At 38.9% G+C, this 22,293-nt stretch overlaps 4 protein-coding genes across 4 annotated transcripts; 1 reads left to right on the top strand and 3 right to left on the bottom strand.

The window, feature by feature from the left end:
* Window positions 1-13,032: 13,032 nt before the first annotated feature.
* N7457_005248 (uncharacterized protein) lies at window positions 13,033-13,908 on the bottom strand (the record flags this gene model as incomplete). The annotated part of the gene is made up of 3 exons (XM_057176293.1): window positions 13,033-13,326; window positions 13,391-13,627; window positions 13,699-13,908. The coding sequence occupies 3 exons, from the start codon at window positions 13,906-13,908 to the stop codon at window positions 13,033-13,035; spliced, it is 741 nt and encodes a 246-aa protein (XP_057030595.1).
* Window positions 13,909-14,155: 247 nt separating this feature from the next.
* N7457_005247 (uncharacterized protein) lies at window positions 14,156-15,247 on the bottom strand (the record flags this gene model as incomplete). The annotated part of the gene is made up of 3 exons (XM_057176292.1): window positions 14,156-14,693; window positions 14,757-15,126; window positions 15,181-15,247. 3 exons carry the CDS (start codon window positions 15,245-15,247, stop codon window positions 14,156-14,158), a joined length of 975 nt encoding a protein of 324 aa, XP_057030594.1.
* Window positions 15,248-16,161: 914 nt separating this feature from the next.
* On the top strand, window positions 16,162-17,998 carry N7457_005246 (Zn(II)2Cys6 transcription factor; the record flags this gene model as incomplete). The annotated part of the gene is made up of 6 exons (XM_057176291.1): window positions 16,162-16,393; window positions 16,442-16,728; window positions 16,779-17,472; window positions 17,528-17,637; window positions 17,696-17,795; window positions 17,850-17,998. The coding sequence occupies 6 exons, from the start codon at window positions 16,162-16,164 to the stop codon at window positions 17,996-17,998; spliced, it is 1,572 nt and encodes a 523-aa protein (XP_057030593.1).
* Window positions 17,999-18,573: 575 nt separating this feature from the next.
* Window positions 18,574-21,590, bottom strand: tyr1 (uncharacterized protein; the record flags this gene model as incomplete). Its single annotated transcript, XM_057176290.1, has 10 exons — window positions 18,574-19,090; window positions 19,139-19,341; window positions 19,409-19,703; window positions 19,784-20,212; window positions 20,271-20,351; window positions 20,454-20,467; window positions 20,518-20,781; window positions 20,831-21,133; window positions 21,183-21,307; window positions 21,362-21,590. 10 exons carry the CDS (start codon window positions 21,588-21,590, stop codon window positions 18,574-18,576), a joined length of 2,460 nt encoding a protein of 819 aa, XP_057030592.1.
* Between the last annotated feature and the right edge of the window lie 703 nt (window positions 21,591-22,293).

Here is a 22,293-nt window from a genome sequence, read left to right as displayed (position 1 = left end):
TTTCGCGCTTATATCGCTACCCTCGCGTTCGTATCGCGTATACCACACTATCTCTATAATTATAATTAATAATAAATACTCCTTCCGCTACCTACATTCTTCTATCTATTTACGTACTACGTCCTTCTATATATCCTCTATCGTAGTAATCTTTTTATCTTAGTATATATCTTAGTTTATATATTAGATAAAATCGTATATCTAATATAGTATTATATATTTAGACTAAATATATATATTTCTCTATATATATATATTCTTATTTTTTATCTCCCTCTATCTATCCCTCTCCTACTCTCCTATTCCCTCTACACTTACTACTAATTAAGTCGTTTATAGTAAAGATCCTCTATATCTTTACTAAGTCGGTAGAATACCTCTTTTTTAACTATCTCGCGATAGTACGCGATATATACCTACGCTTTATCTACTATCTATCGTTTTTAGTTATATAGATATATTATATTTCTATATAGATTATAAATATATATTATAAAGCTATTCTATCTACTATACTCGTATCCTATATAACGACTAGATCCGATATATACGACTTTATCGAAACGCTATATACTATTTTTAAGTACTATATTATATCTATAATATATAAATATATATTCCGTCTATCTATCTCCCGGCCTTAGAGATATTATTAGATTAGGAGTTAAGGGACCTAGTATATTAGTATATTATATAATCGTCGGCGTATAGGTATATAATAAGGGGTATATTCGTATATATAATATATCTACTACGTATTAGTAGGATATAATTATATCCTATATAGGGTTAATATTTTTCCCGCTCCGCCCGTTTTCGTTTTTTTCCTACCTACTCTAATTAGTTATAAATACGATTATAATTATATATAGCTTATATATTTCTCTATATTTAGTTAGTATTTATTAGTTTATTAGGCTAGATCTAAATTTCCCCTAATATATCGCCTATATTCCCCGCTTACCTTCCGACTCCTTTTTATATTCCTATATTCCTACGTACTCCGTATATATCTCTCTACTATATACCGGATTATATATTCTTCTATAACGTTATCTACCTACCTTAGTAAGCGGTCTTATAATAAATTTAAAGAACTTATTAACTAGAGTCTACCGGTTTAGCCTCTCCCTAAGACTACCTATATACTTCGGATACCGCTAACTACGTAGTCTATACCCTCCCCTATATCTAAGATATATTAACTAGCTACCTATAACCCGGTCTTAGATACTACTACTACTATAAGTATCTATATTTTATAATTCTTTCCTTTTATTTTTATTATCTTCTATAACTTCTAATTTAGCCCCTTTTTATAGTTCCTACTAATCGTCGGCCTATCCTAATACTATCGGATAATATATCTCGGGATACCTATATATCTATTATAGAGTAGTATATACGTCGTCTATCTTACGAGACTCCCGCCCCGTTATATAATCGGGCTTTATAGCTTTACGAAAGAGTAAAGCCTTCGATTATACGGAGTAATACTACGTCTATAAGGTTATATATCTATTATAGGTATTATCTCGACTATAAGTAATATTATAAGAATACCTATTACTATTAGGTATTTTAGGATAAGTAACGGTATACGGAACTATTAATTAAATACTTTATATATAAAGATAATATATAGGACGGCTATATAGTATATTATCGTATTCTACTATTTCCTATATCCTATTTCCTAATATATACTCTAATAGTTAACTATAGATATATATAAGGCTATAATATATATAAAATATAAAACTATTATAGCTTATTTATAGTCTCGGCGTAATATTACGATATAGATACGGTATAGAATAGCTCTATAGATAGCTACTATTATATATATTACCTATATTTCTTATAGAGTATATTTTATTTATTTAGGTTATTATCTATTATTAAAATTAATACTATATATATATTAATATCCGCTTTATTTTTCTACTCCTTCCGTTATTTTACCTCCCGACGCTACCTCCTTCGCTTATCTTATATAACTAGGCGGTACTATAACTAACTTAATACCTCCTAATACGCTATAAAAAATAGCTTACTTTCCTATATACCGCTCTATCCGTTAGCTTACGCTAATTCTATCTCTTATTTACGCTCTATTATAGCCTCTATAATACTATATAGTATCTATAGGAGTTATATTAGTCGCGTATACTCTATTAGTATAATAGTATAAACTTACTAGTATATATTATATTTAGCGTAATAAGTAGTATTAGCACTTCTTCTACCGCGGGCCCTTAATAAAGATATATAGCGGTATATCTTCTTCTACCTATATATATAACTTCTATACCTAGAAGTAGCGGATATAGATTTTTAGATACTAGCGGCGCTTAACTAACGCTTAGCTTAGGCTTAGAACTTCTATTAACGGTAGGCCGAGATTAGCCTATCTAGTAGGGCTTAGAACTTCTATTAACGGTAGGCTAAGGTTAGCCTATCTAGTAGGGCTTAGAACTTCTATTAATAGTAGGCCGAGATTAGCCTATCTAGTAGGGCTTAGAACTTCTATTAACGGTAGGCTAAGATTAGTCTATCTAGTAGGGCTTAGAACCTCTATTAATATCTAATAAGGTTCGCGGTTAGTAGATAGAGGCTCTTCTATATAGCGGTATACTAGTTACTATCTCTACTATCGGTATAGCTAGTATATTATTAATATCTTACGTATCGATTATAGCCGTTAAGGGATTTATTAATTATTATATTTACGTCTATTATTACGTATTAATCTAAGTACTTAGTATCTATATAGTAGACTATATTCCGTTAGTATTTTAGCACTCTTCCCTCTATACTATAGCTACCTCCTATATAGCGGCGGCGATATTAAGAAAAGCGCGTTTAAAACGACTCTCGCTATAATATACTATAATAGTAGATAGTATAAACTTACTAACCTATACTTTTCGCTCTCTCTATCTTTTATACTTTAGTAGACGACCGGTTACTCTCGCTTATATAGAGTTTTCTATACTAGAGACGCTAATCTACTAAGTATCTACCGCGGCCGTACTAACTTTCCTTTTTTTATTTCGTATATACCGCGCTTTAACCGATATCGTACTAGATAATCTATAGAAGTACTACTACCTTTAACCTATAAGTAGGTACGTCTTAGCTCTTTTTCTAATTTTTATTATTCTCTTTCTAAGTTATCTTTATACTATATCTATCTCTAAGTCGTCGAGTTACTACTAAGATTATATTTCGTACCGACGGAGCTTTATATAAGGACGAAGTTAATAGTGCTACTATTATATACGTAAGCTAACTTCGTAATAGATATCCCCTCGAAGCTAACGCGCTTACTCCGAAGTATAATTACTATAGGTTTATAGATTATAGCCGCGATAGGCTATTTATAGACCCTTATATAATACCTTTATACGTTAGGTATCTTCGGTAGTTAAGTCGTAAATATTACTTTTATAAGCGTTATATATAGACTAGGGCTAAAGGTAAAGTAGATACTTTTCCGGTACCCTAGATATATATACCTAATCTTTACTATACTAAGTAGTATATATATAACCTACTAAAGTCTAATCCGCGGGCTTTTATAGAACTATACTAGCGTGCCGACCTTATACGTTATTAATAAGTAAATATTAATATATATATTAGATATATACTCTTTACTAATCGTTAGTAGTAATTTATATTAGCTTCTATATAGGCCTCGCGTAGAGCTATAGCGTTTAACCGTTAAGGTATAGGGTTTTACTAAACGCGAGATATAGGAGGATTATAAGGCTACTTAGCGTTACTTCTACTAGTAAATACTACTCTTATTAGAGGATCTTAATATATTAGCTATCTCGGTGAACCTATAAGATTATTAGAGTCTATAATATATTTATTATAGGTAAATAATTTATATATATTAATAAAAATATATATATTCTATATATTCTTTAATATTAATTTTTTTTAATTATTTACTTTAGTTTAGTATTATATATAAGACTTTACTATCGATTCCTATCTTAGACTATAAATATTATAAGTTTAGAAGTATAGCTTCCTTTAACGCTATAGGAAAAAAAAAGAAATAGGCTAGGCTCGAACTAGTCGTTTTATAAAAAAATAATTTAAATATATATTAAGTTAGTAGAATTACTAGTTAGACTATAGTATCTATTTCTAATAGATATAAGATTAATATAGTATATATTCCCTCTCCTTTTATTATTAATATAAATACACTTTTTTCCTTCTTACTATATAGTTATATATAGTAGTATCCCGCTCGAGGCCTATAAATAAATAGGTAGCTCCCGAGTATATATATTTATATAATCCGAAGAGACTTCTAAAGTTCCTATATAGTAATCCTCGGATAATAACGCTAGTTAGATAATATTTCTATTATTTTATTAGAACTAGGAGTATATATATAGTATTTCCCTAATCCTTTATATCTACTTTATATCTTTATCTATTTTATCTATATTACTCTCTACCTTTACTACTTCACTCTATATCTAATTTCTCTCTCTACCTTATATAGAATTTATTCTTTATTATTTATCGTTACGTCGCCCTAGTATACTAGTCTAGCGAGGCTTATATAAGAGCGACTAAAGAGTAGAGATTATCGGTCTATCGGTCTATTAGCCGGTCTCCCTAGCCTCCTATAAGGTCTCCTATCCCTTCCGCTATATTTATAACGCCTACTAGATCACGCCTCTAAGATAAATACGTACGTTCGATTTAGTTCCGTACTCTAAGGTATTATAGGATTCTTTAAGTTTTTACTTCTACACGCGGATAATTTTTATCTTCGGAGGCTTAAGCTATAAATAATTATAATTAGCGTTTATTATAGTCTCTTTAGCCGGTTCTATACTTACCTAAATATAGGCCTAGTATTTATCGAAATATTTAGTATAGGATCCGCCGATAATAGTAATAATATATAGTATAAGTAATAGCCTATATATAAGTTTATCTAACTAATCCTCGAGATATATAATATATATATAAGCACTAGAGTCGGTATACTTAATAGTATTTAGGTTATCTAGCTCGCTATCCGTTTCGCTATCACTATCTATTTCGCTATCGCTATCTATTTCGCTATCACTATCTATTTCGCTATCGCTATCTATATCGCCTTTACTATCTATATTACCTTCCTTATTACTATTACTATCGCTATATAGCTTTAAGATTAGGCTTTTAGTATTATTAGACTAGGATAGTAAGCGTATATCTATAATCTACGCTTTATAAGTTACGAGAGTATATTATAGTTTAATAACGTAGAAGAGAATAGTACTTCTAATATACTCGGCACTAAGTTAGTTAGTAATAGGTTAGTTAGTATACGTATAGAGCTCTATAGTAGAGCCCTTACTAAACGCGGTCTAAAAGGATAGTAGTATTATCCTTAGCTATTTATACTCGGGATTACCCGCTATACCCCGGCGGATAGCTACCTTTTTAGTTATATTATTATCGGTATATTCTATTTCTATAACGATATAATAGTTATAGGAAAGAAGGAGGAGGTAATATCGTATAGAGACGATAAGAGCTAAAGGGGAAAAGGAAGAAGAGTTAGTTTAGGTAATAGCTAAGTATTTATCTTTTCGATTTACCGCCTTATATCTCTTTTCTACCCTATACCTTACCTATCTAAGAAGTTTTAGCGCGTCGCGTATAGGGGATAGTAACGCGCCTTAAGTAGGTCGGTATAGTTTAGTACTTCTTAGACCGCGTCTATAGAGGTCTATACTTCCTATTCTATATAAGTTTAAAAAACCGGTATAGCTCGAGTTACTTACTTTCTTTTTATACTACTCTATTATTACGCTCCCTCTTACTCTATAATATATTAGACCCTATTTCCTAACGTTCCTTCTATAATCGATATAGCTACTAAATACTATATACTACCTCTTAAACCTCCCGATATAGTACTTATAAGACTATACGTCGCGTTAGAGAACTAGTATATATCGATAACCTACGATACTATAAGTTATATAGTTAAGGTATCTATACCTCTTAGGTATATACCCGATATCCTCTATATCGTTAATAGGCCCCGCGTACTTAGGTCTAAAGCCGTCCGGAAAGGGGTTAAATATATAGTTTATATTCTATACTATTACCTATATAGTAGGCCGTAGCTAGATACGCTATATATAATATATACTAGATAGGATCTACGAGTCGTCTAGCTAGATACTACTCTATCTATTCTAGCTATATATACTCTAATTATACTAAGTATAGCGTATATCGTTATATCTCGGATCTTAGCGCTATACCCCTAAAGGTATTCCGCTCCTCGGGCTAACCTTAGGTTATATCTAACTTTAGGACTATAACGAAGGTTTACTCCTACTACTAAGCTCTCTATTAGCTAGTAAAGGTAAAGAGAGTACGCGGTAAAGACTTTTATAACTTATATTATAAGAACGCTAGTATTAGTCTTAAACTACCGGATATCCTAATACCTAAGTAAGACTCTATACTACGTCGGTATTTCTCTATTAACGATACCGATTCTAAATACTTTAGGAGTAATATTCGCTCTATTAATACTAGCTTAGTATTTACCTCTATAGCTTATAATCGAGATAAACGTCTTTCCGCTTAGGTATAGATAAAAAACTTATAGTCTCTTATAGTCTCTTACTCTAGTAAGCTAATATCGTATCTAGGATTCCGCGTATATCTTTTAAATTAATAGGTTACTATACTATTACTAAGGCCCTTTAGAATCTACTACCACGTTATATATATAGCTTTACCTTACTCCTATAACTAAAGAGGCCCTAGATATTCGATTAGGCCGATATAACTCCCCGTAGTCTATAAAAATTCGGTAGATTCTCTAACGTCTAGATTAATATATACGTAACTATAACCCGTTTATCGATCTCTTTAAGTAGGTACGCGATATTCTACAGAAGTAGCCTAATATTCCTAAGTTATAGATTAACCCCTAGGTATTAGAATCTAATTATACCCTAGAAATATATTTACTAATCCTACCGATATATATAGGCACGTTTAGTCCCTAACGTAGCGGGTAGGCGCCCCTATAATATACCTACTTTAACCTATAAATTTAGCGGTTTTCTACCTAATATCCCCGATAAGATAGATAAGCTAAGTTCCTATAATATTCGGCTATATCTTAGTTATACTCCTTCCTTCTATAATACTAAGTATATTTAGCGGAGTAGATAGCGACTACTAGGGCTTAATAAGCTCTAGGGTCGAGTATAGGTTTTATAGGGTCGTACTCTTATATCTATCTACTACTCGTATCTATTATATCTCCCTTTATACTACGTACTTTTCTAGCCGAAGTTAGGGGCCGGGTATTATTAGAAGATAGATCTAAGTAGTAATATCTAATAAGGTATCCTATATATATAAGATAATCTTATAAACTAGATATAGTCTTATTAGTATATATATATATAGGAAGGTAAATTTAATTTATTCTACTACGGCGAGGGACTTTAGTAATAATTCCTAATTAATTTATATATTATAGTCGAGAAATAGCGACTAGATTAGAACTAATATAATTAGAAGGAATTACGTATAGATTCCTACTCCTATATACGTACTACCCTCGATACTACGAGAGCCGCTACTAGTTATCCTTATATTACCGTCGATACCGGTAAGCGTATTATTCTTCTTACTACTTTTATTAGGAGTGCTCGCTACCGGTAACGTAAATTCCGGGACTCGCTCTCTATTATAGGATAATATAGTAAACCGACGCTATTTTTGATTTTTACGGCTAACCTAAACTAGGATAAGATTTAGAGAGAATTATTTAAGGATACGTAGCGTATACCTCTCTAAGATTCCTATACCCGTCTAGATTTAGTCTCTCGCGTATTCTATATAAAGCTTAAGGAGCTAATTAAGGATATTAAGAAGGAGCGTATTTTCGGGCCCTATACTACTACTATCTATATAATCGAATATTAGAAGCGTAGGCTACCCTATACCTATATATTAGTATAGCTTAAATATAATAGCCGGTTCCTTAATCCTACTATAATCGATAAGGTAGTTAGTATAGAATTATCTAACTATACCGATTATAGTAGTGAAAGATTATATAATATTATCGCGAGTAGTATAATTTATAACCTATATAGCGAGCTAAACCTAAAGGCTCTATATATAAAGGATCTCGGCGGCCGTAGAAGGATATATTCTAAACGCTATCTAAAACTTTTACGGGAATAGATAATAATCTTAGAGGATAGATATCCGGAGTACCGCCGCCGCCTAGGTACTACTCTTACTATTAAGGACCCTCTACGTAAAGGATAGACCCTTACGCTTAAGGTAAACTAATAGGTAGTACTATATAACCTATTTCTTACGTATAAGTATAGTGCCTATATTAATATCGAGATTTATAATATAATTAAGGCTATTCGATACCTCTATAAGTATCTTTATAAAGGCCCTAATCGTATAACTATAGAGGTCGAGTTTAATAAATCGAAGAAATATATTAATAGCCGCTATATTAGCGTTTCCGAGGTAGCCTAGCGTCTTTTAGAGTTTCTTATTAATCGCCTTAGACCTAGAGTTATATTATTAGTTATCTATCTAGAAAATAAGTATAGCGTTATATTTAGTAAGGAGCTTACTAATACTAAATTAGCTAAGTAGGTTAATATACGTATCTTCTCTTTACTTAAATACTTTAAATAGTACTATAATAACCTTAATACCTCTTAGTATTTATATAAGGAGTTTCTAGAACACTTCGTCTAGGCTAAATACTAATAGAAGCTATATTAAAAAGGGTTTTAGATCGGGCGTATAAACTTATTAACGTAATAGAGTAGTAATATATTCTACCTTTATATATTATTAATAGCTACGCGCGGAGCTAAGTCTTTCCTTAACTTACGTACTATTAAGGGTATTATATACCCTACTTTTTAGGAGGCTATATATACACGTAATATTATTATACGGAGTAATAAATAGGTAAAAATATTTAACGATACTATATAGTTTAAGACTAGCTAGGAATTACGTATAATATTTTCCGCTACTCTTTTTTACGTACCGCTAAGTCTTATAGTAGCTCGCGATATTTAGGATCGCTTTTCTAAGTCTCTTTCCGATAATCTAATACGATAGTTAACTACGCTAGATCACTAGCTTAGTTATCGAGAGCAAGGTTACTATTTTAATCCTCTAAATAACGATTCATACCGTTCTTTAGCTCTATACTATATTTAAAATACTCTTAATCCGAATAGGAAAATACTTATAGACTATAATCTTCTAAAGATCGGAAAGGATTAGTCTTTTCTCGATTATAATAATAGCGCTCTTAATAAGGCCCGTAATTATAATACTAGCTAATAGCGATAGGAGTTTAAATAATAGTATCTTAGTTTATAGGATAACCCGGAATAGCTTACGTATTTCGAGGAAATTAGGGCTAAGATTAACTCTAATCCTATAAAAGCTCGCTTTTTCCTTTATAGTCTAGGAGGATCTAGGAAAACGTTTTTATATAGTACGCTTATAGCTTACTATCGCTCCTAAGGAAAGATCGTTCTATATATTACTTCTATAGGAGTCGCTACTATCCTACTCCCCGGTAGCCGTACTACGTATAAGATATTTAAAATTCCTATATTAACTATAGAGGTATCTACTTACGCGGTTTCCTATAGTAGTAAGCTCGCTAAGCTTATATAAGAAGTTTCTTTAATTATTTAGGATAAAACCCTAATATTATATTCCTATATCTTTAATATAGTCGACGAAATACTTACCGATATCTAGTATAGTATATCTAGCGCCGAATAACTATTCGGAGGAGTCCCTATACTTTTTAGTAGAGACTTCTAATAGTACCTACCTATAGTACTAGGTAGTAACCGCGCTATAATTCTTAGTATTACCCTTTAGTATACTAAAGTATAGTCGTCGTTAAAAATTCTTTCCCTCCGAAGGAATATATAGCTCTAAGGCTTATCTAGTAATAATAAAACTCTAGTAGATTAGTTAAACGTAATATTATAAGACCGATCTTAATATAGAATAATTAAGATACCGCCTTATATCTAATATAATATCGATATAGAGTATTTTATTTAATAAATCTACCTTCTTACCGATCTATAACGTTTATCTCTACGAAATCCCCTTAGGATAGTAGATTTCTTTACCGGTCGCGCTATTTTAATAGCCTAGAATACTAATATTAATATATTTAATAATATATTACTAGATCGGCTATCTAGCTAAGAATAGTAGCTTCCCTCTACGGATACCTATAATATAAATATAGCTAATAATATTTAATACCCTATTAAGTATCTCCGCCGCTAGAGAACGCTAGGTCTTCCGCTAGGTTACTTTCGCTTAAAGGTTAGTATACCTATTACGCTTTTACGGAACTTCGATCCTCTAAATAGGCTCTATAATAGAATACGTCTTATTATTACGCGTATTTAATCGCGCTATCTAGAGGTTTTAATTTCTACGGGCTAATACCGGGGTAAGTATCGCCTAATCCCCTAGTTACTTCTACCGTCGAACCTAGGAGAATTCCCTTTTATACTTTAGCGGTAATAATTTCCTATACGACTCTTATTCTTTATAATTATTAATAAGTTATAGGGGTAATCTTTAGATTATATAGGCGTTAATCTTAGGGTTCCTATTTTTTCCTATAGATAGCTTTACGTCGCCTTCTTAAGGACTACGTTTATATAAAACCTACGGGTTTTACTCTATCCCGAGAATAAGGAGCGTACTATATAAAACGTAGTATATCCTAAGATCTTAAGGAGTTTCTAGAGACCTTATATAACTACTAATAATTCGAGCGTCGATAATAATACTACTAAAGCGCTTTTAAGATAGCTATCGCGTCCGTTATAGCTATTACGTCGGCGTCGGCGCGCGGAGTAGGTTATAGATACTAAAAGACGTATACGGGCACGCGTCGAGAACAATAATAAGTAATATATTCTCTTTTTTCGCTTTAAAAGGGGTATATATCTTAACCTAAGTCTTTCCTTTCGCTTTTGTTCGCTCTTTATTCGCTTTTTATTCGCTCTTTATTCACTCTATCTTAACTCTATTTTCACTCTTTATTTATATTTACTTTATCGTTTACTATATATAGCATTAATTACTATTTTAGATAGTCAATCGTTATATCTTCTCTTTAGTAATCTATCTACTTCTTCGCCGGCGTTATTACTATTAATAGAGCCCCTACTATCTCCTCTACGGTTAAAACCTATATTTAGGGTCGAACTAAGGGTTATTAGATTACCGATATCCTTAGCCTACTTTAGGATAACGATCCTACCTTCGGTATTCTTTACTATAACTGTTACCGGTTCGACTTCTAGAAGGATATAATCGCTTTCTATATAGGCTATCTCTCTATTATAATATAAGTCGACGGGCCTCCGAAGCTTACCGTAAGAGCCGATTAGCTATTACCGTATATTAAAATAAAATTATTATCTTATTACCCTATAACTAATATTTTTAAAAGATAATAGGTGATCCTAAAGATCTAACGTTTAACGTCTATATACTAAATATAGTTTACCCTAGTATAGTCTTTATTAGGGTTATACTTACTAATTACGATAATACTATAAGTTAACGTATCTTCTTTATTTAATTATTAGTATATAACTAGGCTAAGGCTTTAGATAAGATAGATAAGGGTACGCCTAATATTATTATATTTACTATAGTATATATTCTACCTAGTATCGGTAAGTTTAAATCTTAGAAAGTAGTTCTAGTACTAGGTCGAACTCTCTAGATCGCTAGCGATTTTATCGGATCCTATATATATCGATACTAGATATCTCCTATAGTAGTTATTACTAAGTTAGTAAATAATAATACCTATAATACTAGCCCCGGAACTACTAACACTCCTTAAAGTATCCTAGGTAAGCGAAAGAGGAAGATAGCTATTCCGGTTAATAACTATAACGACGAGAGCGTACCTAGTACTATCTCGGGGATATAACCTTTAACTACTTAAGCTCCCTCTACTAATAGTATAAGCCTAACCGGTAAGTATATTTCCTTATCCCCTATCTTAGTTCTTAACGTATCTCCGTCTATACCGGTTAATACGTCTATTATATATATACACGCTAGCTCCTACTTAGACTATAAGTTATCCGATACTAGATCTATATCTATAGATAAGTCGGATACTTCTTCCTCTAATAAGTCGGATACCTCTTCCTCTAATAAGTCGGATATCTCTTCCTCTAATAAGTCGGATACTTCTTCCTCTAATTAGTCGGATAACTTAATATCTAAGTCGGGTTCTAAAGCTACGCGTAAGGCTTCTTCTCGCGGTAGAGGGGGTGATCCCCGTAAGGCTTTTAAATCCGACTATAATACTAATAATTCTATAGATAACGTAGAGTAAGATAATAGTACGAGGAAGCGTAATAAGCGTAAGTAATAGGCGTACTTATTAGTTTAGTTAACGGTAATATATAGGTTTATAAGATACGGAGATAGGTATTCTAAACATATTACTTCGATACGTAGACAACTAGCTACGTTAATATACGTTTTATATAACTAGGCTTAGGTGACGAGGAAAACATAGGGCCTCTCCTTTTTTGTTGATGGAGCGACATTTCGCTCTTAAGGAAATGGGGTACGGGACATTGCTTTTACTGGAGCTTGATTCATGCGGCACTCTATGTTTCTCTATTCTATTATGACTTATGTGTTTAAGCTATGAAGCATCGTGAAAAGATAAGAGGACGCCCGTGGGCGGCCGAAAATCTTATATGAATTGGATCCGTACGCGTACATATAATGAATCCGGTATAAATGATCAGTTAATATCCATCATTTCCAAGCTAAACATTGAGGCTCGCTTATTAGTCTATGTGGATGGGGGTGCAAAGGCCAACGTATGACAACTGGCTGGTCTCTAATAGAGGTTTCCTTTTGGATGTAGCTGCAATACTGCATTAACACTTACACCAACTCGATCTGAAGAGGCCAGTCGTTGGTCAACTGAGACATATTCACAGTGACACTCTCAAAGTCCGGCGCCATACTCAGAATCGAGTTCCGGAATGCCATCAAAGACACATACCAAGGAAGACCATAATCAGTATGGATATCCTGACGAAGGTATGTAGTCGCTTTCTGAGCAAAGATGACTGAAAGCGGGTGCGAAGCACTCCCACTAAGGGCAGGAAGAGAAGTGGGCACAGCCATCAGACGGGTACGAGATGCACAATATTGCTGGTACTCCTTCTTGGACTGCTAGGAAAATATCGAAAGGTCAACAGAAGGGTACCAAATCAAAATAGAATCAGGGAAGACGCACGGCCGAAGCGCTTCGCTTAGTTATACCATGCTCACTAGCATGGGCCTTGATCAAAGAATCGAGTCCAGCGCCTAGGTCACGGATCGCGACGGCGATCTTCTGGATATCCTCCGGATCTAAGTGCAATGCGGCCGTCTCAGTCATCCCGAATGTGCCTTCGTCATTCTCCCAAAAGCGAAGAACCCATGCGACAGCCGCGTGGAACTCATATCCATGACCACGAATACCTTCGTAAAGCTGCAGAAGTTATTTGACACAGTCCCGATACAACACTGAAGCGTCATTGATAAGGCCTGCTGGATACATACCAGTTCACATTTGCCTCGAGCCGTGTTACATCGTGCGCAACGGCGCGACATATGAGCGTCTCGATAACACTCGACTTTGAAAGGCTGATCCCACGAATCTACACCATCCCAATCACGAAGAGAGACACGAAAGCAGTGAATACACCAAGCGGAGCCACTGTGTTGCGGGGTGTCGAAGAGCTTGCGACAGGTACCCGGAACCCCAGCCATCAGAGTAGATTTTTGATCCGGGGCAGTATGCTGATCAGTCAGGATTTGAAAGGAATGCGCAAGGTAAAAGATTCATTGCGTTGATATACAAACATATATCGGGATATCATTGGTAAATGCCGCTTGCAATAGCGGGTATAGTTCAAGGTGCGTGCAAACTGCATGAGGTGCCACTCATGCCATCTCCCGGCTCTCCCATTCATCTTCCAGATTATACTCCTTTCACGAGTCATGTGCATGCATCGTTTTAGTTTGCATTGATAGGTCGCTGATGTGAACTCGAGACTGGTCCCGCGTCCAATTCGTGATACTCTTGGACTGGAAGGGATGCGCCTGGGGCCTCGTAAAGAGAGCGACTGTCCAAAAATACAGCAGATCCCACTGGCTTTCTAGGCAACAGAGTCTGTGGCTCGCTTGGAAGCGATATACTGTCTTGGGGCGAGACGTTGCGAGTCGAAATGGGCGTCTTTTCGTCATGCACCATGACAGGCGATGAGGTAGATGAAGATGCAACAATGGATTGGACACTCTCAACCCTCTTTTTCTGGCGCCGCCGTCGAAGCACAAACCAGATAATCGCCACGATCAAAATTACACCCGATATTACACCTGCTGCAATGCCGCCCTTAGCTCCTGCACTCAGGCCGGACGAGCTCTCCGAGCAGGAATAGTCGCCCTTGAAGACGCCGTTGGATTTCAAACTGTCGAATGCACTGCATGACATCGAACTACTGCCTGTGATCTTTGTCCGTCCTTTGACTTGGTTCAGTGAGGGTAATGACACGCTGATATATCAATCAGCATCCGCAGATCTCGAAGACGACGCAAACTGTTGCAAACAATCATACCTCTCGAACGATCCGACCAATTCCAATTGCCCTTCGATATCCTCCAACTCCTGAAACGCAAGATTTTTCAACTTCGGGCTCCCCGTGATCGTCATGCTAGAGACTTTCGATAGTTCGCCCATCGTGATGGTTGTGAGTGATCCGAGGTTACTTAGAGTGATCGCGCCCTGTACACTCTCCAAATCAGGAGCGAGAATTTCCGTGAGCTCCGATGCATCTTCTGCGATGAATGCGCCTTTGATTTCCTCAACATTTTTGATATTGATCACTCCGCTGGCGACCGATGATATTGTAATGCTTCCCTCGAATGTCTCGCAACTGGTCAGATTATTGGCATCGCTTTGGCTTGAGATGGTTACACTGCCTGAACCTAAGAGGAATTAGCCATGCATTGCGGATAAAAATAGACACTAGCGTCATTTACAGGAGCTGGATTCAGCGATCACCCTTTGCCATGCACTGGCAAGCACGAGAAGGTAGAGGACAATCATCCGTACGGGTGTGATGCGCAAAGCTGCAATTATTTACAGGAGCAACTTTCAACGCGCGAAGGCAGTGACGTTTTAAGGATAATATGGAGTGAGGCGCAGTCAAAATCTCGGCGATGAGTTTCGATGTCGTCTCTTCGGGAGCATCAGGGTCTAGGTTCTCCGGGGTGATGCCAATGGTATTCCTCGACGCTTCCTCTTCGTCATCTACCTATGAGGTGCCGGTCCAAGATTAAAATCTACGCTGGATGGTTTGATCATCGGTCTTGGCACATGAGATATATCTGTGTGGCACAAAGTCCCCGGTCCTATTTCCAATCGCGTGGAATAAGGGCAGTAGGCAACAGAATTGAACTCCGTTCATCATCCCCACTGACATCACTGAGACCATCGAAGAATACCCAGGTATTAATTGGCGCTGGTATTGTTCCTCTGAATATCACGACTGGCAGACAATGGATGCCATGGAGATAAGTATCTGGAACCCTCCCGCCTTGCTGCACAGATGCCCTAAGTGAACCGGGTCGATCCCTGGTGTTCAGGTTTTCGGACAAGAATGATGGTACCTGTATGTCAGGTACCCGGTACCTCATCTAAGCATGGTCCATGTACCTGCCCAGGTTGTATTGGAGACTTGCAATGGTAAGGGTATGTATTGCCACGTATTGAAGAATGTACCTTACTAGACCGCCTTCTGGATTCGGCACGTCAAGCCAAAAGCCCAAGATTTTGGGTAAAGCGTTCCAAGGTTCCCCTCATAATGACTCAGCAGCTGCGGGGGCATCCGAGCACGGATCCACGGGTGAGTCCTGCGGTCCGAAGGTGTGTTTGGAAGCTCCATACAACGTATACATGTAGCCAGGTACCCGTTCTGCTCTATAAACCTTAAGAGGTAGCCATCTTAATTAGATATCCCCATGAGAGTAGGTAAGGGCTGTGCAAGGTGCCGCCATCGCCATATACGCTGTGTGATTCCTACCGGCGCATCATCTTGCACTCCATGTTCACGACTTGGTCGGGTGTGTCATCTCGATCCCCGCTTCCAGTTCAAGTCTGTGCATCACGTTCATCAGAGAATCAATGGAGCGCTTGCTCTGTTTAAGCTTGACTGGAAGGATGACCAAGTCTGGGTGGACGTATCACAACCTGGTAGGAATTTTTAACACCTGGGTTTGCTTCCATACTGATGAGCCCTAGTGACATTCGTCCTTGACGCGACTGATGGATTAGTTGCAGATTTGCCGAGTGAATGGGAAGAAGAAAATGGCCTAGAGTCAGAGCAGAGCCCTAGTACTCGTAGAAAAACTCAAGGTCTTCACGCACATACCACGAACCAAAATCATCCCCACGGCCAGCTTTATGGAGATCACCCTCATCACGGCCGCCAAAATAGTTCTCCTGGCCAAGATCCAGATGATAAATCTGCACTGTCTCTGAGAGAGGCATTCTTGGTGCGCCATTTCATTCAGAAATTAGCACCATGGGTGAGTTGCATGCGAGCTTCATGTTGTGCTCACATTCCTGATTGTTTTAGGCCGATATTTGTGATGTCCACTCACACTTCAGCACCGAAGTTCCGAAACGCGCGTTGAAGAATAAAATGGTATTGAAAGCTATTTTGGCATTATCTGCACGACACGATGCGATTGTAACGAACGACAATGACTGGGAGGCTTCGGCTTATCATGGACAATGCTTAGAGTTATTGATTGCGGCACTGGACCAAGCCGAGACAAACTACGACGAGAATATGCTTATCACCGTTGTGATTCTTCGGATATACGAAGAGCTGGAGAACAATACTGACCAGAAGTTCCATTTGCTTGGATCCAATCGTCTGGTGAATCTCATGGCCCGCTCTGCATCCTCTGGCGGAGTTGCAGAGGCAGTGAGTTGGCAGTTCTTGCGACAAGCTATTTACGCATCGGTGGTACAGCATCAGCCTTTGCAGCTAGACATGCAAAACTATGAGCGCTCGTCAATTTTTGACCGCCGAGATGATGCCGCATGCGCGAGTATGATCATCTATCATTGCGCACGCATACTGCAGCTATACTTTGATGCGCCTGGGAATGTTGTCAACCGAGAGGATTGGTATCGCATATCAAACTGCGTGAACGAGTGGAATGAAACTAAACCACCAACTTGGCAGCCAATTTGGTACCAAGCATCGAGTGTGGCGGCTCGCCGGCCTTTTCCTGAGCTCTGGATGATATCGCCGCCTGCAGGTGAGTCCCTAGTCTCAACAATTAAATGACCTGCGTGTATTCAGTCTCACTATAGTGATCGGAATGCAATATTACTACTCAGCGTGTATTTTCCTTGCTTTATCCGAGGCTTCATCACCTCACATGAGCGATTATGAGATGGCCCGTTCAAGACGACTGAAGGAAGTAGGCGTGCCAAAGGCTTGACTTCTTGGATCTACAGGCTAACGTTCACGCATCACAGAAAACGATCGCTGATTATCTTGTCGTGGTTATTGGTCTTTCGATATCGAACGAAAGCGTTGAGAATGCATATTTTATGGCGTCGCATTTGTTACACCGCTGTGCGTTTTCCCTTGATATTTCTGATGGCGTTTTGACAACTGATCTCGTTTTAGTCGGCTACTGTCTTCGACAAAAGCTTCAGCAGCAAGGATCATTGGACTTCTTGATTCGAGTTGAAAAGGTGCTAGGCTGGCGTACTTCATGGATAATGGAGGAGCTACAGCGCCAATGGACCGAGCTAGCTGCGTTAGAAGAGGCCTGACCTGATGAGATGATATCAACCTTGAATGGTATTTACATCGAAATATGGATCCCTTATATATAGGCCATGGAGGCTGAAAGGATGTGACCGTTGTTATCTACTTGACGTCTGGATCTAGAGGAGTACATGATAATATATGATAGCAACATTTACAACCAAGATGTCCAGCTTTCACGGGAGTACTGGCTCGCACGACCCGCGCTACACGAAGCTATTCAATTCCTTTGGAAGTTGCCAATTGTATAGCATTCCATATAGCCTCACGGTCATAAGCTTGAGAATCTTTCAACGTCCAAATATCTCCGGGTGAACATGGATTTTACGAAAGAATCTTCTATCAGGCTTAACCCAGCTAAACATTGCTACTCCATCGGGAAGATCGATCAATCTGGAAGTTTTCGTACAGACTCCTACATCCCGAAATGAAGATATATTGTGGTTGTGTTTACCAAATAAGTCAAGCAATCCTTGTTGATCTTCTCATTATTGCTGCCAAAGAATACACACATATCTAGATACCCCAAAGCTCTCAACGTCCCCCTAAATTCTAGCCTCTGGATCAGATCGAAGCCATTTTAATTTTCCTCCTCGTGAGAATACTTCTGAAGGAAAAGGGCCTTCATCGAAGGATAGGTGCGCACTTCAAGATCCTCGGACAAAATGGAAGTGCCATTTTTGTCGCCAAGGTCATACCAAATCGTTTGTGGAGTCCTATCCTTGACACGTTTAGCAAACCAAATTGCGTGGACCCAATCGATAGAAACCTCGAAGCCATCGCCCTGGTCGTGTATCAGAATTGTCGCACCATCCTCGCTGTCGAATCGTCGGTCAATGTCGATGCGTTGCTCCTCGCCCCACGATCCACCGATCTTGGAATTGAATACAATTTGGCCTTGGCCTCGTCGAATAGAGATGTGGAAGATGGTATCCTTCTCTGAATCAGTGATGGAGATTTGAGTCATGTCTATACCCTCGCTCGGCTTGACGGGGTCCATGCTGGACGATTCCAGGAGAATGACACTGTCGGCCTTGAGGGTCTGCTGGAAACGAAGACTGCCATGAAGCGAGAGATTCGCTCGTGGTCGTTTGGGGCTGACTAGAATCAGCACTTGTCGCTCAATCTCTGTATGTAGCACTTACCGAGGAGCCGGCGGGTCAATCTTTGGCTGTTTCAGTTCCGGATCGAGCGCTCCATCCGCACCACCGCTGATGGTCGGCTCTTGTTTGAAGTTCTCGAAGGATGGTAGGATAGCGGGATTTTCGAAGTGTTTGGTGTCATTGCTACTGCCAATGATCTCCAATTCCAGTTTCTCAACTTCATAGCGGGGAAGTTCTTTTCCATGCTGTGATGGATTAGTAAATTACACTCGAAAACGTGAGCTAATGACTCGGTTCTCTTGCCTTGAATACGCGCCAGTATGCTCGCTTTCGAACATACGCTAGAACCTCCTCGCGTGTTAACGATTGCAGTTTTCGTCCACTTCTCACAAGTTTGTAGAGAACGGGGGTGATTGGGATATACGCGGTTGACTTGACACCCGACTTTTGTCCCTTTGTGCAATTTCCACAGACCGATGAGCCATCCAATTCGGGCTTTTGGCTGAAGTTATATACTTCGGCGATCAAGTCTGTGAGTGGAGTTTGAACACCATCCTCCTGGGCAAGATACAATTTGACCCAGAAGGGCTGCCCTCCAAATGCATATCTAGATCATCCATAGTTAGTTATTATGGTACATCGCGAGGGGGACCCAGATATCAAACTCGAATCTTAAAGACAACATACTTCAAGAACCGGACGCTGAAGGCAAAATCGGTAACTCGGAGCCCACCCTCAATAGCGTCCACACCCTTCGGAGGTGGGACTTTGGGGTCCAATGCTAAATCACGCGACACACCATAGAGGCGATTGATTATGGTGGTGATGTCCTCTCGGAACAGGGCTTGATTGAGTGTTCCATCCTCCTGGCGGTATTTGCTTTCCCACCGCGGCAGCTCCGGATAGGAATATCCCAGATTCGGGGGATATCTTACCCCATCGGGAGTCCAATAATTACCCTCGGCATCTTGCCTGAATGGCTGAAGTGGGGTGTTACCATTCACGGCATGTTCTTTGCCATGTGAATCACGGATCGTCGCGTTATCGGCAGGAATGTTGGTCAGCCATTTATCGGGGTTGAGTGCTTGCCAGATTGCAAAAAGCCGATCGATATTGCTGGGAGAGTCCTGGAATAAGTGATATGTCTCCAGATAATCAGATCGGTTGAACTTACCAGTGATGCAAGAAAAACAATGGATCAAACGAGGCAACCGGCACATTTCCCATATGCCCTGCATCACCTGTCCAACCGTGGCTGTGAGAAACCGAGTAAGCGTTGTCAGTCTTTGAAGTGATCGATCAAGTGCATATATGTATATACAGACACATTTCGAGGGAACTCGAGTTCGTGGCTTACATGTTGTTGTGGATCTAACGTTCACATCAGCTTTGAAGCTCGGATGATGCTAAAGAGCACTCACATATTCAATATTCAGATCCTGCTCGACACTTTGGTCTTTCGAGGCTGGATTTGTACTTGCAAAGGTCGTGTACTCCATGGGGACGGTCAGCAGTCGATACACCATTTCAGCTGCAGGACCATGATTCTTGTCATTGTAGCCTTCATGCGCATTGAAGGCATCTGCCACCTTGCGATTGTTGACTACGCCATGTCGCCAACCCTCACTGGTGGGATTTTGATCCTCTTCATCGGGCCAACGGCTAGTTCCGATTGCATTGCCAAACTGATTCTGTTAGCTCATTCCCTCACATAAAATTCCTGATCTCACCTACATTCTTATACTGTTCCTGTTCCGTGTCGTTCTCCCATGTGTTCTCAGTTCCGACGCCCTCACTGCGCATGGGCTTGTCTGTGGGCATGCGAAACTGAAACAGGGGATTGTTAATTCGTACCGAACCCCCTTCGGGCTTAGGAACAGTGATGGTAGGATATTTCGCCAGGTCAGGGACGCGGCCGTTCCGAGCCCAATCCCAGAAGGGAAGACGCCAGGACTCAGCTTGTTGACGCCACACAGCCTGATGGGCTTCGGGGAATTGGGGGATAATGTCCTTCACCATGATGTCATACACGACTTGCTATGGCGGAATCAGTAACGTCGGACGTCCCTCAGAGATGAAGACTTACCTCAAACAGAAACACGTATGGGCGGTGCCAGATAGGAAATATCACATGGGAGTGGAAGCAGTAACCATTCTTCATGGGCTCTGGGCTCTGGTCATCCCATCGTACAAAGGGTTGTCCATGGATACCTGGTCCGATCCAAATTAATATATGCGATGCCAAGTGCAGAGATTAGAACTCACCGGCGATCTGAAAGTAGGAGAGTTTCTCCCCAGGATCTAATTTCTGGAACTTGTCCAAAGCCAGGATGAACAGATCGACTTGCCTTTTGTTAGATTTCTTGCCGCTCCATTCATCGATGTCCTGACGGACAAAGACCTTCCGGTTGACACCGTCATCAGGATTGGAATCTTTGGCTGGAAACCGAGCTTTGATCTGGTAATAGTCGTGCGCAGTAGATTCGGATGCCATTTTATCTGGCTGAACGGTTGAAGCAATACTAGCAATACTTCGTTTCGAGGATCTTTTTCTCAGACGGCCGAAGAGGTGCATTCGAAGTTATAAGCAGGACAAGTCCACTGCTCCGGTTCGAGCTGGCCTTTTTATAGAATTTCCAATCCACTCTACTGAGGTGGGACAGCATAGGCAGATATTGATCGACATTGAATGCGGGTTTGGGCCACATTGGTGCAGTCGTCCTCTTGTCACATTCAATGCAAGCCTCGTGTCAGCGAGTACCTTTCAGCTCTACGAACAGAAGTGCATGTCACTACTCATGGTGTAGCGCGAGGAAACAAATGGCGAGCGAATAACACTAGGATTCGCTCCTGCGTAACACCCATCGATGCAGTCGACTTCAAAATTTCCTCTACTAGCTGGATGTCGCGATCACATTGATAATCCGAGAAAAAGACTTCGCCAGTCTCGGACATCACCATTCGTTGTACGGGATTCTCATTTGGGCCGCGTACTTGGCAGTTGGCGCGAACTGGGGGTCCCAGCTCGCCACGAACTAGTCCGAAGGACGGGGTAGGTAGGATCTCCGACGTGAATGCATATGAATTTCCAAAATGGGAATAACTTTATCACTTCAGCTGCGCCCAGATGCTTTTAAGCCAGCAGCGGTTCTGGTTAGATACGGTCAGCTCTGGTATCGCATTGTTTGCTTCTGGCA

The sequence above is a fragment of the Penicillium paradoxum genome (assembly GCF_028828445.1).
Source record: "Penicillium paradoxum strain IBT 22861 chromosome Unknown utg000005l_segment0_segment0, whole genome shotgun sequence".
Taxonomy (NCBI): Eukaryota; Fungi; Ascomycota; class Eurotiomycetes; order Eurotiales; family Aspergillaceae; genus Penicillium; species Penicillium paradoxum.
Note: the sequence above shows the minus strand (reverse complement) of the source record. Positions and strands in the feature narration are given on the sequence as shown.